Source organism: Mixophyes fleayi, chromosome 1 (genome assembly GCF_038048845.1).
Source record: "Mixophyes fleayi isolate aMixFle1 chromosome 1, aMixFle1.hap1, whole genome shotgun sequence".
NCBI lineage: Eukaryota > Metazoa > Chordata > Amphibia > Anura > Limnodynastidae > Mixophyes > Mixophyes fleayi.
This window is the reverse complement of record NC_134402.1, coordinates 4,757,114-4,775,781: the sequence shown is the minus strand read 5'-3', so window position 1 is coordinate 4,775,781 and position 18,668 is coordinate 4,757,114. Positions and strand designations below refer to the sequence as shown.

General features: G+C 43.6%; 1 protein-coding gene across 1 annotated transcript in view; it reads left to right on the top strand.

Moving 5' to 3' along the window:
• The first annotated feature begins 17,530 nt into the window (after positions 1–17,530).
• Positions 17,531–18,668, top strand: part of LOC142099474 (disintegrin and metalloproteinase domain-containing protein 33-like) — a 112,751-nt gene continuing 111,613 nt past the window's right edge. The window contains exon 1 of the mRNA XM_075182989.1: positions 17,531–17,679. Within this exon, the coding sequence (XP_075039090.1) occupies positions 17,586–17,679 (94 nt within the window). The 5' untranslated portion in view covers positions 17,531–17,585. The remainder of the gene's footprint in view (positions 17,680–18,668) is intronic.

Here is an 18,668-nt window from a genome sequence, read left to right as displayed (position 1 = left end):
TTTATCTATATATATATATATATATATATATATATATATATATATATATATATATATATATATATATATATATATCAGATCATGGTTATATTTTTCATGTTATTTGATGGTGAAAATTAGACTCTAGTATAAGGGTTAAATTCTCCAACAAGTCATTCATTGTTCCACCACCTGTCATCCAGCTACGGATCTCCGTACGCGTCTCCACCTCATGTGGAACTGTCCATCAAACTGTTTCTTGCACAAGAGCAATTCTTCTACTGTTTATCATTCCAGTCACCCTGTAAACAAAGTGTTATTGGAAGCATCATAAATATATGCAGAATTTAGCCACTTTTATTTGGGCCTTTAATTAATTTGCAGGTCAAGGTTTCTGTGACCAGCTTATATTCTAATTCAATGACAAAATGAGTAATTAGATAGCAAATTAACCCAATAATAAATCAAACGGAGTAATTGTCCTTTTTTGGTAAATCACAGACATAGTCATTTCATATTATCATCATCATCATTTATTTATATAGCCTCACCAGTTATGCAGCGCTGTACAGAGAATATTTGCCAAACAGCCCTATCATAATCATCACCATTTATTTATATAGCGCCACTGATTACGCAGCGCTGTACAGAGAACTCACTCACATCAGTCACTGCCCCATTGGAGCTTACAGTCTAAATTCCCTAACATACACACAGACAGACAGAGAGAGACTAGGGCTAACCGCTAAGCCACCGTGCTTGGCAACATAATTGTATACCATCTTCATCATCATCCTCATTTATTTATATATAGCGCCAACATATTCCGTAGTGCTTACATCATATAATGTATGCATTTATTGCTGTCTTATATAACTTCAGGGGCTGCAAACTTTTAATCTCGGAGAGCCACATGTGGATCTAGTTGCCTCTAACTGGTCTCATATATAATTTTCCTTATTCCTCGCCCTTCCCCCACCAGTAGAACCACGTAATCCTTTCTCACGGACCATTCCAAACTATTCACCACAACGCGTTCACTTGGAGAGTGTCAAATATTAGGATATTGGCCAAGACATGTGTCGCTTCTTCAAACCGTGCACCCAACATCCTGCTTTCAGTTCCACTGAAAATAATCATGTTTTCCGCATGGTGACGGAGCAGAAGACCCAGTATATCTATCAACTGGAAAGGGAGGGGGGTGGAGAATTTACGTAATTGTCCTTTAATGTATATACATAATTGGTTATGACTCTTGCTGTGAAGTTGCCACACTACATCCTTTGTGTGTTTACGGCTAAGAGCCACAAGACAATGTGGTGAGTTTGACACTGCTGGAGAACCACCAAAATCTGTGTTTCTTATCCTCAAGGTTTCATTACAATATATCATCATTCTTCTATGTGCCGTGACTTTCATCCAGTATACACAGACAGGACAAGACCCTGATCCCTCCTAATATAATATTTCTAGGAGCAGAGAAACTGAGTATCCTATTAGGGGGTCCATGCATCAATAAGATGCGGTGCAGCTAAATATACATCGCTGCACATCGCAGTGATGCATATGTAGGTATCGCTAAGATGTACCATGCCGGGGCTGCTCTGGGAGCCCCGGCGAAGCGACCCCTCTCATGCGATCTTTCTTTCCTGCTTACCGTTGTTAGTCTGCTGGTCTGATCACCAACCCACAGAACTAGATGACGGAGGTCTTCACCTATAGCAGCCGCCTTTCCCTTAGAGCTAGATGCGCTCACCAGTACTCAGATTTCCCCAGGACTTAGCTCCAGCTGTAGTGTGGGTTGGTAATGCAGGACCACAGCGGCGGGTAGTCAAGCGGTAGCCGAGGTCAAGGGTCACAGGCAAGCAGAGTAGTCAGTAAACACGCCAAGGGACGGGGTCACAGGCAAAGTAGCAGAGTCCAAGGTACTGGCCAAAGGGTCAGGGTCACGGGCAAACAGGCAGAGTCCAAAGTCCAGGCAGGGGTCATACACAGAAAATCCAACAGAGTATCCACAGGACAGGGTAAAACAAACAGGAGCAGGTCAGCAAGACTGGATCAGAAGCGCTATAACCGGCAGGGAGGCTAAGCCCTCCCTGCCTTAAATACACAGAGCAACCAATCAGGGCTAAGCCCTAAGAACTAATTTAATAAGGCCACATTAATCAGCCCACAGGATAAGGAGATTTCGGCGCCTGCGCCCGGCTGTCCTATTTGCCAGGGCGTGCTGTGCAGGGAATTGGCGTCCGGCCGTTGCCTTGGCAATGGTCGGACCTGCTGGTGGAAGTGACGTCCCGGTTGTCAAGGAGACGACCGGGACGCTCAGCTGGGTAAGAGACGAGTCGCGGCTCCTAACAACCGGCAGCTTAGCGGATTCTGCGAAGCCAAAGAGGCTTCAGCAGGATCCCATAGGAAATTACAAGTAACGCCATTGTGAGATGGCATTACTTGTCCATGCAATGGGAAGCTTATCAAAGCTTCATGAATTGCAGAACATCACAGTCCCCATAGTAATCTATGAGGACTGCGATGCTGCACGGTGTCAGGCTAAACGGAGGAGATTTCTGTGAAAATCTCCTCCGTTAGGCAGTGAATACACAGCAAACGTACTTAAAGATGCGGAAACAGCCGTTTCTGCATCTTTTAAGTGGAAATTACCTTGATACATAGACCCCTAAGTGTCCTCATCGCTGTCTCCGTCAGTGTATCGTGATTGTACTCTACTGATGACTGATTCATCTCTATGAATATATCTCTAAAGCTAGTGGTGCAAAAGTGCATTGTTCGACCTCCTAGTAGCATTTTAGGAAGGGCCCGGCGATTGCGTTCGCTGCATGTGTACCTGACTCGCACATGCCCATAGAAGGCCTCTGCTCTGTTCCTTTGAGTGTGGAGCAGGGGGAAGCTGGGTCAATGGAGGTGGGATGGTGGGGGCAAACTGGCAGCACTGGATGGCTTTCAACACTGGGTCCTGTTGAGGCCACAACCCCTGCAGTGAAGCTGGTTCCACCACTATATGAAGCTCATTTTCTAGATCTAACAGATGCCAACGTAGCTTAGTAAATATCTGCACAGCGGCGATGATCCCTTGTCCTTCTGTCTGAGGTTCCTTGGTCTCTCGGAAGAGGGAACACTGAGACTGATAAATCACACAGAAACCACAAGCAAGATAACCGAACAACAGATTTAACAGAATGGAGATGTTCTGGGTCACTCGTCCTCTTGATCTGAGATGTTTTACAGCTACACTTTTACTGGTAAACAAACCTTACGAGGAACTAACCACAGATGTTAGAGCAGGCTGCATCTGTAGATTACATCTGTGTTATGGTAATTACACAATCTCGTCCTAGCAGTGTTTGTAGTCTGTTCCACCTAGAGACCCATAAGATCGCATGCCCTGAGCGGTCTCTTGTAAAATATTGCTATAAATGCCAACTGCTCTGCCATCGGGACCCTGTGGAAGTCCAGGAGAGACCGTGAGGCCTTCTCACAGGAGAAGCAGTAATCAAACGAGGATCACATGCAAAGCTGCCAAGAGTTTGCCTGAGGTGAAATACCAGGAATTGAGGTGGGGTCTCGGGAATCAGGGGAGCGGAGTGAGCGTGCTACAGGAGAAACAGAGATGTAGGTGGAGCAGGATATCTCCTGCAGAGACCCAGTGAGCACAGCAAGGGACGTGGATAGTGTAAATCTCAGAGGCTCATAGGGGTAGATTCTGTCTGGTGCAACAAAGGGAATCTCTGCTTGTGCCAACATAACGCAGCTTTTTGGCCGCCAGATAAGATCCACTTATTGCACCTGATGTTTTACCCATTTCAATGGCTCGCTGGATCTCTGGCAGAAAGTGCAGGGTTCAGAGAGCAGGAAAGTTGGACTTCGATACCCAGCTATTGCGGAACTACAAGTACCAGCATGAACTGGCAACCAACACTAGAAGGCATGCTGATGTTTGTTAAACCACAAGCATTACCAGTCAGTAGCTGCCAGGACATGCTGGTACATGTAGTTACAGAATAGTGGAAAATAATAATAATAATAATAATAATAATAATAATAATAATGTTAACTCCATAAAACACAGAATCCCTTTTATCATATGTTTAGTATCAAATAAAATTATTCTTCCTCATAGTATGACGGGAAATTCTTCCGTCTTTGTTATCCAAAGTCTATAAAGCTGACGCAGCCGGTCGCTTTGAACGCTAACATTGACCACATAGGGAAACTTTGATTGGGAGCCGGTGATAATTAGCTCCGTCGGTTTTTGGATTTCTTCTTTTTTTTCTTTTTTTTGTTTACTGTTATAAAAAGTTAAATAGACATTACTAATAATTCACAGAGTCCCTGCATCTTTTAATAACTGAACGCGTGGGTAGCAGATTCAAATAATTATTTACAGTGGCTTAGTAGTTAGCACTTCTGCATCACAGCACGGGGGTCATGAGTTCGATTCCCGACCATGACCTTATCTGTGTGGAGTTTGTATGTTCTTCCCGTGTGTGCGTGGGTTTCCTCCTGGTGCTCTGGTTTCCTCCCACACTCCAAAAACATACTTGTAGGTTAATTGGCTGCTATCAAATCGACCTTAGTCTGTGTGTGTGTGTCTGTGTGTGTGTGTGTGTGTGTGTGTCTGTGTGTGTGTGTCTGTGTGTGTGTGTCTGTGTGTGTGTGTCTGTGTGTGTATGTTAGGGAATTTAGACTGTAAGCTCCAATGGGGCAAGGACTGATGTCAATGAGTTCTCTGTACAGCGCTGCGGAATCAGTGGCGCTATATAAATAACTGATGATGATGATTGTTTTATGCGAGCCAAAATATCCCAAAATATCTAAAATATATATAGAATGGGGTAGGACATAAGCTGTCTGCGCTGTTCTATCTATGGGGAAATAACAGAGGTGGTAGAATGTCTGGTTTTAATCCCCAAAAATTGAAGAACACAATGGTGGAAGCTGAAAATGTACCATCTACAGCGTCATCATTGTGAAGTGAATTGTCCTCAAAGAGTCGATCTACCAACAAGATGTCCCGGGATGGAGTCTCTACATAAAGTTATATGTACGGGTGACAAGTATTAAACATGGCAGCTGTACAGATAACGTATATTCTACCACCTGGACTGTATTACTCCATGTACGTTCCAGCATAAATAATCAGAATCAGGAGGTGAATATATGGAGTCTGGATAAAGCCACATTCTACACTGTGCAAAAACAATATAATACTATGGATTCCCAATGGGAACCGCCTTAAATTAGACTGAAATGTGAAGACTAAATTACTTTATTAACAGAATCCAATAACTTTTTTTATACACTACATTACATGTAGAAATGTTAACGCCAGAGTATAATGAACAAATAACTATGTTATAAATCACTGTAATAAAGGAATTTCTTTACACATTGCACGTCCATAAAACCCAAAGGGGGAATTCAGTTGGTCGCCTTACTCTCGAAAGTAATGGGCACTATTACTGTTTCTACGGAAATAGTGCACATTGTTACCAAGAGTATGCTACTTTTGAGTAACGCAGCCAATTGAATTCCCCCCAAAGAGTAGTATTGTGGCAAATACGTCCTGTCCAACGCAAGCGGCGAATCAGTTGATTTTGATTGTGACGATAATATTCTTGACAGTAAGATGTTTGAACTGCACGCTCTGGGTGACCTGTAAGGGTTCCACCATGCTGACATCCTCGAGGGCGGCCTCTTGGCATGTTTGTTGTAAACACAGCGAGGATAGGTGAATAATGAAATAACACAGCAGTCCTTGATGGAAAATCCCACAAGATGCGCTGACATATGGCGCTGCAATTAACTGTCACAGTTTCTAGACCACCCAGCAGGTCACAATGTCCAGTTCTCCCAGCAGGAGCACAGGGAGAGTTCATGAACTGTCACAGATTCCAGAGCAACCAGCAGGTGCACAGGTGTATTGCCAACTGTCACATTTCCAGAGGACAATGGTAATGTATTGTTGTAAATGGCAGGCGAACCTTATGCGAAATAACTCTGAAACGTTGCAACTGATTACAACGCTGATATTTTTCTGCAAATCTACAGACCAAGACCTTTAATGTGGTATATGATGTGCTCTGCTCAGACAACAGCATCATAGAAATAAGTCACTCATAAAAGTCGTACTTATGCTACTAATATATGGATTGTAAATGTGACACCTCCCTCAATTATTGGCAAGTATGTTATCTAAACAAAAGTGTATAAAATGTATTCATTTCATCTGTTATCCACAATGCAACCCTCGCTATATGTCAGGTTAGACCTGTGTATACATTAAATGAACAGCACAGTTCAGTTATTTCTCTGTAAATAATTTTATACCCAATAGCCCAGCACAAGTTCCCGACGCATGTTTAAAAGATACAGCAGACAACATTAGAAGGAAATCAGTCACATTTATATCATGTGGGGGAAGTGGTAATTGATGACAGAGTTGAAATACATGTTGTATAAGTGCTTTGTCTGTGGGTCCTGTTTGATAACAACTGTTTAGATTAAATCTGTGTTTGTAACAAGATGATATGTTAGCTTTGAAAACTGATGTATTGAATTCATTGATCGATGGATCCCATCCACAAAATCATTTGTCTATTATCCAACTGCAAGCTTTATGCTTGACTCCCCTAAATATTACAATATTGCTACATGTCACAAACAAGATCTTATCTTAAAAGATAATCTTCAGGGTTTGAAATATTTATCTGCACTTTACTCTAAAAGTAATTGTATCACTTATGTGTATGGACAGATTAACCGATCTTAATTAAATTATCTCTTTTCTGTGTGTGTTCAATAGATCAAGGTCATCAGATTTAAATTGTTCTGTGTGTGCACAAATTGTTCAATGAAATGATCAATTGTGAAAAGACTTTCCAGTTCCAATTCATCGGTTGCGTGTGTGGGCACCCTGCGCTCAGAATAATCTTGGAGATTATATACATTTGATATCTGAACATGACAAGGATAAACACAATGGGCATGATTCATCAAACTGAACAATATACAGATCCCGACTGCGGGGCCAGAGCAGCTGGGACCAGTGTGATAAAGGGAAATAATGACACAGGAAAATATCATATTTTCTCAAATATCGTACTTATTGGAGTCATGCTTGGCATGAATGAAATGAAGGGAAACGTATGACCTGCTGTGTGGATGTAATATCATCTTTGTAGGACATTCTGGAGAGAAGTTAGGCCAGGGTAAATAAAACCTGGCTTGAAAAGTGTTTGAACAGTGGTCAAAAACAACTAATTTGCATTTACACACACTGTTACTTACACACTGTCACGGTTCTTACGAGGAGACTCGGTAGATGCAGTGAATTCTAGAGGTTCGTACAGTTTGGCACTACTCCAGCAGGGCGCGGAGTCTAACGAGGAGACCTTGTTCACCAGGAACCGCCGCAAAGCGGTATGGGCTTAGCCGCGTCTACCTCGCAGGTCGCAGTCCCTACTAAGAGCACTGTACGAAAGTCCTTGGGTAGGCTACAGGAAATAGTACCGTAGGAAGAGAGGTCAATGCTGTAAGTAATGGCAGCGTAGATGCCGGAGATAGGCGTCAGCTCTGCAGGCCACTATGTGGCAGATGAGGCAGGAGATGAGCGTCAGCTCTGCAGACAAAAGTAGAGAAGATTTCCGGAGATGAGCGTTAGCTCTGCAGGCCACTGTGTGGCAGATGAAGTAGATTCAGGAAGGTGAGTGTCAGCTCTGCAGACCACTATGTGGTGTCGATTTCAGGAGAGTGAGCGTCAGCTCTGCAGTCGAGTATAGATGGCAACTGCAGCAAGACACCAGGGAAGCCACTTCTATCACCAGGAGGTGACTAAAAGAACAGGCACTGAAGACAGAGAGGAGGTGACTTTTAAACTTGCCGCCAAAGAGAAGGACCAATGAGCAGGAGGCAGAACGATTAATGCAGCCGCCTGCGCAGACCCGGCTCCAAGATGGCGGCGCCCAGCGGGAAGCGGAGCGCCGAGGAGAGGTAAGTCTGCCGGGTGTCGGGTGCGCTGCCCAAACACCCGGCGCGTGATACACACAAGTACTGAAATCACAGGAAGGGGGGCTGTTGGTACCTGCAGCATGTTTAAAAATGTCCTGTAACTCTAAAAAAATTGTCACTTTTTAGGAGTCATTTTCATATTGAGAAGTGTCCCTTTATTTCATGCTCTCACAGCAAGGCAGGAACTGATCATTTGTAAGTTATTGTTTCTGTTATTTTATTCCTTTTAATTTTACAAGAAACTAATGTATTATATATGTGTATGTCATTTCATTAATTGTTTCTATCGTAAGCATTGTGGATTAATTTTCCATATTAAATTACACTTAATAAGTTCAGGTCTCTGTGTTCTTATGAATTCACACGTCAGGCTTAGCTTGGTATTTGAAAGCTACATGTCTGAAATAGAGGTTTATGATAACTCTGATGAAAGTAGAGTGTGATAGATTCGTTTATAGGGAGAACTGAAGGCTTCCTGAGTAAGAGTGTCAGCTCTTCAGAAAAAAACCTTGGTGGTAGCATAATTGGAAAGGCAAAGTTAGTGTGTGGCATAGACAGGAAAAGTTTTAATCATTTTTAGACAGACCAGGTGGCTGTTTTTCATTAACCCTTTGTCACACACACATTACACAGGCTCAGGTGGGGGCTGATCATGACAATCTCCCTGTCTATATTTTTCATTGTGCAATGCATAATGTTATTTATACTGTTTACTATGTATCATCACTGTATGGGTATTTGTAACTAATGTATTGCTTATGTTTTATCTAAAGTTGTTTTATTTGTTTTTTATTTGCTGATAATGAGTCGGCAGGTTATGTTCCCATAGAACGCACCCCATTATAAACATCTCAAGTTCTATAAAGGTATGAAAACTTTGACTTGTGTTTTAACATAATATTTTCTAGTTTATAGGTTAAGTGTTTAGCTGGGTGTTGAAAATAAGTTCATATATTAAGAAAAGTGTTGAGGGAACCATTTCTAACATAAATGAGGGAACCTAATTTTTAATTAAAATATACATTGATCTACCACATTAAAACCACCTGCCCAATATTGTGTAGGTCCCCACCATGCCGACAAAGCTCCTGCCCATTGAGGCATGGTCTCCACAAGACCATTGAAGGTGTCCTGTGGTATCTGGCACCAAGAAGTTAGCAGCAGATCCTTTACATCCTGTTAGTTGTGCGGTGGGGCCTCCATGGCTCGGACTTGTTTTCCAGCACATCCCACAGATGCTCGATCGGATTGAATTTGGAGGCCAAGTCAACACCTTGAACTCTTTGTCATGTTCCTCAAACCATTCCTGAACAATTTTTGCAGTGTGGCTGGGTGCAATATCCTGCTGAAAGAGGTCACTGCCATCAGGGAATACCGTTGTCATAAGGGTTATACTTGGTCTACAACGATGTTTTGGTAGGTGGTATGTGTCAAAGTAACATCCACATGAATGCCAGGACCCAAGGTTTCCCAGCAGAACATTGCCCAGAGTATCACACTGCCTCTGCCGGCTGCCTTCTTCCCATAGTGCATCCTGGTGACATCTGTTCCCCAGTTATATGATGCACATGCATCCGGCCGTCCACATTATGTAAAAAAAACTGTCATTCATCAGACCAGGCCATCTTGATGAAGGTTTAGAAAGAGATGGGGGTTTCAGAGAGAGGAGATGGAGTTTAGGAGAAGAGCTAGGAAATGTGATAACATTTTATAGAAATAACATTATAGGAAGAAAGACATTTAGGTTTAAGTAGAAAGGTTATTGAGTTTCAGAAATGGAGGGAATAGAGGTTTAGGATGTGTAAGAAAATATGGCTTACATTGAGAAGAAGCTTTAGGAAGAGGTGAGATGGTGGATTAGGAAAACACAGGAGATAAAGGTTTAGGGAGAGGAGAGATGGATGGTTTAGAAGAAGGAGAGTTGAAAGAGAGGAGGTTCATAAAATGAAAAGATAAAAGTCTTAGGAGCGAATATGGAGGTTAGGAAAAAGAAAAGCTGGTGTTAATAAGGCAGGAGTTGAAAGTTATGTTAGTGGGGGTTTAGGTAGAGAGGCAATAAAGATCTACGAGGTGAAGAGATGGCGTTCCCGGGACCCCAGGTGGTATCAGGAGAGTGTAAGTGACTTAGCAGAGGTTTAACATAGAACACATTCCATAGCGGATTGGCTGTTGTACGCTATTGCTTCATCATCTGCAATTTATGTTACAATAAAATAGTAATACACAGATTTACTTTGATTGAAAACTAAACTTTATTTCACATAAAATATATGAATGACATACATAAGACATAAGAGTGCTGCTGGGAGACATTACAGCAAGGTACATAAAAATGTATACATTATAAGACAGTATACATCATACACAATTATTATTACTATAGTTTATTTAGAAGGTGCCAAAGGGGTCCACAGCACTGTACACAGAGTATACAGTAAGACATAACATAATAAAACAGTACAATAACAATGCAGGCAAAGCACTACAATATAGACAGAGCAATATGCGCACAAGGATTAGCAATAGCGTCACTGAGGAGGTAGGAGGGGGATATCCTCTCCAAAAAACATGAGATATGGGGAGAGGGGGGAATACGAGAGAGTAAAACAGAACTACCTGAACCTGTACTCAGCACAACACGGTGGCTCAGTGGTTAGCACTTCTGCCTCACAGAACTGGGGTCATGAGTTCAATTCCCGACCATGGCCTTATCTGTGAAGGGTTTGTATGTTCTCTCCGTGTTTGCGTGGGTTTCCTCCGGGTGCTCCGGTTTCCTCCCACACTCCAAAAACATACTGATAGGTTAATTGGCTGCTAACAAATTGACCCTAGTCTGTCTTTGTGTATATTAGGGAATTTAGACTGTAAGCTCCAATGGCGCAGTGACTGATGTGAATGAGTTCTCTGTACAGCGCTGCGGAATTAATGGCGCTATATAAGTAAATGTAATAATAATATTAATAATAATAAAGTGGGCGTAGCAAGCAGGATCAGAGTCCCTCATTGATGAAATCAGGTGGTAACAAAAGTGGAGGAAGAAAATGACATAAGGGAAGAGGGTCCAGCTCCTGAGAGCATAGAATCTACAGGGAGGGGCAGGTGAACGGTATAGGGAGGGTGAGACAAGGGGAGTAAGGGTGAGTTAGGAGGAGAACTGATAGACATCAATAAAAAAATGGGTTTGAAGCCTTAGCGAGAGGTAGAATGCAGGATGATTGGGAGAGGGAGCTCTTCAGAAATTCCTGAGAACCACAAAGGAAGAGGAACGGAGGGAAAATGGGAACCTGCTTTACTGAAGACAGACACATAAAGGGGGAAGAGGTGGAAGAAGAAGTTTAATCCTCTCCTTCCTCAGGACTGTGTGTGAGGGAATCAGCTCCTAGCTGTCTTTCCATCAGCTTCATCATCTTCTCACGTTTCCATTCAAAATGATTCCTAGCAAGTCTCCAAATGTGTTATCACAGCCCCAAGGTGACAGGTTTCATAGATAGACCCAGGTGTTTATTCTAGAAAATAGTCTGTAAGGTGCTGACTGCTAATGATGGCTGTTCCTGGGCTCACTGTATCTGATCTCATGTTACATATTTCCATATGTTCCTTATCGTGGCAGCAAAAGGAGAGAGATGAGGCGCCGATTGTTAAGACTATATCTCTCCCCTTCTGCTTATACTAGATCGTATTCACAACCTCAGAGGTATTCTGACCTCCACCATTTCCTCATACAACTCAAACAGCTCTGGGACAATGAGGTCTCATAGTGCTTCATTGAGCTCCGCTGTGAGACGATCACTGCCCAAAGTCCTTCCAAGCCTAAAGGAACTAGTCACAGGAAGCAGCTCCTCCAACACTGAGAGAAAGTCCAAGGCTGATTTACTTATGATTTCAACAATGTTAGTGATATCTGACAGGAAACCATTGAGTAGAAGTTTAGAAGGTGTTATAGTATTCTCTAATGACTCTCACCGCACCCTCCTACCCCATTCCTGATAATGCCATTCTCTGTGATAGAACTCAGGGTGGAGTTTAACCTTCTGTAAAAGAAGACAATGTGCTTGGATTCCTCCTCAGTACCTTTTCAAGCCCACTTTGTCTTGTCAAGGTCATCTCTCTCGTCCAAGACACACAGGTAAAGTTTGTGCAGAGACTGTAGTTGCCTTGGCAGCCTTCTGTAGCTCCTCTTCATCTGACATATCTCCTCTTCCTATCTCATGTTATCCACCTTTTAACAGAAAGAATCTGTGAAAATTAATCTAGACATATTCCCACCACTATAAATACTGTCAAAATAAAGGCTCCAAGATTCGGAAAAATTCCATTTTGTTCCCGGGTGGTTTTCATGTTGATCCAGGAACCATCTATAAAAATCAATTTGCCACGGGCAAGCTTCTAGACAGAATCAGGCACTAGGAGACCCTGATCAGGATGCAGACACCCATAGACATCCGTTTCCTTCGTACCAGTAGAAGATTTGTGAGACCAATGCCTGCAAAAGTAGAATGGGTAGTTCTGCCATCTAATTGGTCCCTTAGTCTTATCAGATTAAGGATAAACACAGTGAAGAAACCATTTGTTCACTAAATACCCTAATTGCAGATTCTGCTTGAGTAGATCACCATCTCCTATGCCAGGATCTTCCTACCCAGGTTGCTCGATAACAGATGTGGCTGACATGCTGGACACCAAACAATGACAAAAAATGTAGCTACAGAACTAGACAGAGATGTTCTTTTACTCCTTTAATACCAGCTGTGACCGGATGGGCTTACTTCACCACCCAGTCTGTAGGGAGGAGGAGGAGGATGAAGGGATGTTCTTCCAGCACAGATTATCTGGGTTTACTGACCACTCCTACTGGTGTCACCTTGTCAACAGTCACTCGTTGACTGTGAATGCCAACTGCACAATAGCTGTAGGAGGATTCGGTTGCCACTACCAGGCTCCTTCAATGGCACCTAGAACTGCTTACTTCTAGGGTAGCTGGTATAGCTGCTGTAGCGCCTCTTTGTTATGTCCTGACTGGTACCTCCTGACCACTTACTATGTATCAGGACGACAAGGTAGCAGGCAAAGAGTTGACAAATAGATGCTGGGTTGTACACAGGATAACTGGGGAACGGACTAGAGTGTAAGCTCTTATCTGCTGGTCACAGGACACAGCAGGCAATAGGCCTCAGACAGAATCTTCAAACAGTGATATTTTACTACTCAAGAGTCCTGATAAAGACATTTACACACTAGTTGGTGGTACTAGTGATCATCCAGAAGTACAGAATAATACTACATTACACGGTACATAAGAGCTCCTTCTATACTGTTGCTGACACACATATTGACAGGGGGTAAACCATCAATCTATGATTTTCTAAATTACTTGCTGGTTGCATTATTCATGTAGCTCGTCATTTTAACAATGCAGGATTTATGTAACGAACGCCTGCTGTGATTTCAGACTAAAAACATATGCTAGTCACTTCGGAGATGAAAAGCCTGAATAAGGATGATTAGACTGCCTTCAGAAGTTACAAAAACAAATTTCCTCCTACATGGCATTCAGCCTCAGAAATCAATATAATGCCAATAAAATACAACACAATATCAAAAATTACTACATTTGCAATGATATAAAGCAGTGCACTGCACCCATAACTAAACTAAATATATGTCTGTACTAAAAGTGTCCCAAGAGTGAGGGGACATCGGAACTATCTGCGTTACATCTTTCCTTAGGTTGAGAGGACCCCGGGACTGTCTATATTACATATGTCCTGAGAGTGAGGGGACACAGGGCTGTCTCTTACACTGGGCACAATGGGCAGGTGCCCGGGGGCCCTGCTGGCAAGGGGGCCTGTCCGAGGCAGCGCTGTAAAAAAATAAATTCTGAAAAAAAAAAAATGAAAATACTTACCTTGCGGTCACATCAGTGGCGATCCGGCTCCCTCCCTGGTCCCCTCTTCCGTGCTGTGCTCGCAGTGAATGCTGGGTCATGATGTCACGCCGAGCATTTACTGGGAGCACAGCACGGAAGAGTGCAGAAGAGACTCAGCAGCGAGGAAAAAAAAAGAGAAGGGGATCAGACTTAAGGTAAGTTAACGGGGCCCCTATATATATATATAATCACTTTTTTTTTTACATACATATATTTTTTTTTTACACACACACACTATATATATATATAATTTTTTTCAGGGGCCCGGTGCACTGCAATGCACGGGGGCCCATAAAACAGTTAAGGTGGCCCTGAGGGGACATCAGGACTGTCTGTATTACATGTATCCTGAGAATGAGGGGACAGCAGGACAGCCTGCATTACATGTATCTTGAAAGTGAGGGGACACTGGGACTGTCTGTATTACATGTGTCCTGAGAGTGAGGGGACACCGGGACTGACTGTATTACATGTGTCCTGAGAGTGAGGGGACACCAATGCTGTCTGTATTACATGTGTCCTGAGAGTGAGGGGACACAGGGACTGTCTGTATTACATGTGTCCTGAGAGTGAGGGGACACCGGGACTGTCTGTATTACATGTGTCCTGAGAGTGAGGGGACACCAAGACTGTCTGTATTACATGTATCCTGAAATTGAGGGGACACCAATGCTGTCTGTATTACATGTGTCCTGAGGGTGAGGGGACACCGGGACTGTCTGTATTACATGTGTCCTGAGAGTGAGGAGGCACCGGGACTGTCTGTATTACATGTGTCCTGAGAGTGAGGGGACACAGGGACTGTCTGTATTACATGTGTCTTGAGAGTGAGGGGACACCAGGACTGTCTGTATTACATGTGTCCTGAGAGTGAGGGGACATCAGGACTGTCTGTATTACATGTGTCCTGACAGTGAGGGGACTCTGGGACTGTCTGTATTACATGTGTCCTGAGAGTGAGGGGACACCGGGACTGTCTGTATTACATGTGTCCTGACAGTGAGGGGACTCTGGGACTGTCTGTATTACATGTGTCTTGAGAGTGAGGGGACACTGGGACTGTCTGTATTACATGTGTCCTGACAGTGAGGGGACTCTGGGACTGTCTGTATTACATGTGTCTTGAGAGTGAGGGGACACTGGGACTGTCTGTATTACATGTGTACTGAGAATGAGGGGACACCAGGACTGTCTGTTTTACATGTGTTCTGAGAGTGAGGGGACATCGGGACTGTCTGTATTACATGGGTCCTGAGATTGAGGGGATACCGGGACTGTCTGTATTACATGTGTCCTGGGAGTGAGGGGACACCGGGACTGTCTGTATTACATGTGTCCTGAGAGTGAGGGGACACTGGGACTGTCTGTATTACATGTGTCCTGAGAGTGAGCGGACATCAGGACTGTCTGTATTACATGTGTCCTGAGAATGACGGGACACAGGGACTGTCTGTATTACATGTGTCCTAAGAGTTAGGTGACATCGGGACTGTCTGTATTACACGTGTTCTGAGAGGGAGGGGACAATGGGACTGTCTGTATTACATGTGTCCTGAGAGTGAGGGGACACCGGGACTGTCTGTATTATATATGTCCTGAGAGTGAGAGGACATAAGGACTGTCTGTATTACATGTGTCCTGAGAGTGAGAGGACACCAGCACTGTCTGTATTACATGTGTCCTGAGAGTGAGGGGACACTGGGACTGTCTGTATTACATGTGTCCTGAGAGTGAGGGGACACCGGGACTGACTGTATTACATGTGTCCTGAGAGTGAGGGGACACCGGGACTGACTGTATTACATATGTCCTGAGAGTGAGAGGACACCGGGACTGTCTGTATTACATGTGTCCTGAGAGTGAGGGGACACTGGGACTGTCTGTATTACATGTGTCCTGAGAGTGAGATGACATTGGGACTGTCTGTATTACATGTGTCCTGAGAGTGAGATGACATTGGGACTGTCTGTATTACATGTGTCCTGAGAGTGAGGGGACACCGGGACTGTCTGTATTATATATGTCCTGAGAGTGAGAGGACACCAGGACTGTCTGTATTACATGTGTCCTGAGAGTGAGAGGACACTAGGACTGTCTGTATTACATGTGTCCTGAGAGTGAGAGGACACTGGGACTGTTTGTATTACATGTGTCCTGAGAGTGAGATGACATTGGGACTGTCTGTATTACATGTGTCCTGAGAGTGAGGGGACACCGGGACTGTCTGTATTACATGTGTCCTGAGAGTGAGGGGACTCCGGGACTGTCTGTATTACATGTGTCCTGAGAGTGAGAGGACACCGGGACTGTCTGTATTACATGTGTCCTGAGAGTGAGAGGACACTAGGACTGTCTGTATTACATGTGTCCTGAGAGTGAGAGGACACTAGGACTGTCTGTATTATACGTGTCACTCATGATATTGCTTTCGTGTATAAAGTGTGTCTGGCTGATGGACTGTGTTGCCCTCGCAATGTTAAAGCAGAGAATGAAACTCCAGCGCCCCAGGGGACATTGAGAAGGTCGGGGAGAAAAATGCTGTGTGTCTTGTCTGACACTGCGCACATCTACTAATCATGTCCTTTCCCCACCCGTCTGTCTCATTTAAATAATCTTATCTGTCTAAACAAGATGAGATATTAACATGTGTTGCAAAGTTGATGACTTTATGTGCCTGGCTCGCACTCAGCGCTGACCGTCAGCTGCGTGGGACAACCCATCCCATACATGTGTCGCCCTCTTTGCCTGCACAGCTCTGACCTTTCAGGACATGTGGGCGCATTTACTCTAAAGTATTTGTGTGACATCACAAAACAGCATTTGCACTTTGTTGCACTATTACATATTTACACTGTGTTATAGGATCCTGTGTGTATGTTAGGAAATTTAGACTGTAAGCTCCAATGGGGCAGCGACTGATGTGAGTGAGTTCTTTGTACAGCGCTGCGGAATCAGTGGCGCTATATAAATAAATAGTGGTGGTATTAACATGTACATTGGCCCTGAGCGGCAGTGTTATAGGTGTCCAACAAGCCTGGTTTATCCAACGCTTTCCTCCCATTTCCAGATGTTTGCATGTTTAACCCGCTATTGTGTCCTCCGGCACACACACACACACACACACACACACACACACACACACACACACACACACACACACACACACACACACACACACACACACACACACACACACTATGGGGGGATTGTGTCAGATTAGTCCTGTGCTGCTGAGTTCTGATTATTGAGGAGCAGGGTGTATGTAGAGGAAGTGAGGGTTCAGCAAGGAGGGGCCCCAGGCTGGGTCCTGCCTCCTGCCAATCAAGGCATGGCTGTCTCTCTCCTCTGATTAACCCTTCCAGCTCCAGACCCCATCCATGCAGTGTGTGGTTGTATCCACACACACTCGCTGCCTGTCTGTCATCACATCTGGAGTCTCACAGAGCTCCAGCCATGGTCAGAAGGTGGTGGGGGCTGCTGGCAGCTGACACAACCAGCAGAATGAGTCTGCATCTGATTACAGCATGTTAGGGGCAGGGCAGATGTGAGAGAGCAGGGGGGACGTTTAGTCAGAGAGGAGGGGCAGGTCATATATATATTTATATATAGAAGGAAGGACGGCATGTTGGAGGATGAGTGAAAGAACAGACCTGGGATGGGGACAAGCTGGGAGAGAGGAGCTCACTGGATATATATTCTATACATTTTCTTTTTTATGGCCCCCCTAATCACCCCAGAGCAGACCCTCGGTGAGTAACCTCTTTAGCCCCATGGTGTGCTGTGGCCCCTGGCTGGGGGATAGCTGTTGTAGGGATAATGTATCCCGGGGTCAGTGGTGGGAATAACTGCCCCAACCTCACCTCAGCACTAGTAGGGATGGGGGGCAGTTTCTACTAGTCCAGTAAAGTTATCTGCTGATGTTCAGAGACAAGTTCTAGGAGAAACATTGTTGCAGATTTCTTTGTATTAACTATAATACAAATGTATCTAATGACTCTTCCACTGTGCGCTGTAGTTCTATTCATATGTCTCCTCTTAGTTGCATGATACAATGTTACTAAGTCTGTCTGACAGAACTGCTGCTGTTGATCGTTATTCAGAGTTTGTACAGCTCTAAAAACTAAACAAGACGTGAAGTAATTAAACAACGGGGGATCATCCCTGTATAAACGTTACTTAGTCACAGGTACAGGCTGAGGTTTGTGCACACTTATTAATGTATTTACATTATTTTGTTGTTCTGGTATTCAAAGTCTCTTCCAGGTATTTATTGTACTATATGTGTTGCTGGTTTCTGAAGCTATTTTCTGGTTATGGTTTGGAAACTCTTTATATAACAAATAGCAATGACACCTGAGATGATGGTGGCACTATATAAATAAATGATGATGATGATGATGATGATGGTGATGATGATGATGGTACATCCTGCAGTGAGATACAAGTCATCCAATCATGGAGCAGTGTTCGCTTTTTTGTGTAGTTTTCCATTGAATGCAATTACATTGTGTAAATCTATTGAATGGAACTATAATAATAAGTCAAATTCGCATAAAAGTAAAGACACAATTTCACAAAAAAATGAAATGCTCTGTCCGGACATCAGAGCTTGCAATCTATAACTTTAAACATCTTCAATCAATAATATTCAAAGTACAAACTGATTGGAAAATCCCATCAGCAGACAGACCTCTCTGTACTGATGTATTTAGAATATCCTCATAAATGTCGGTGCATT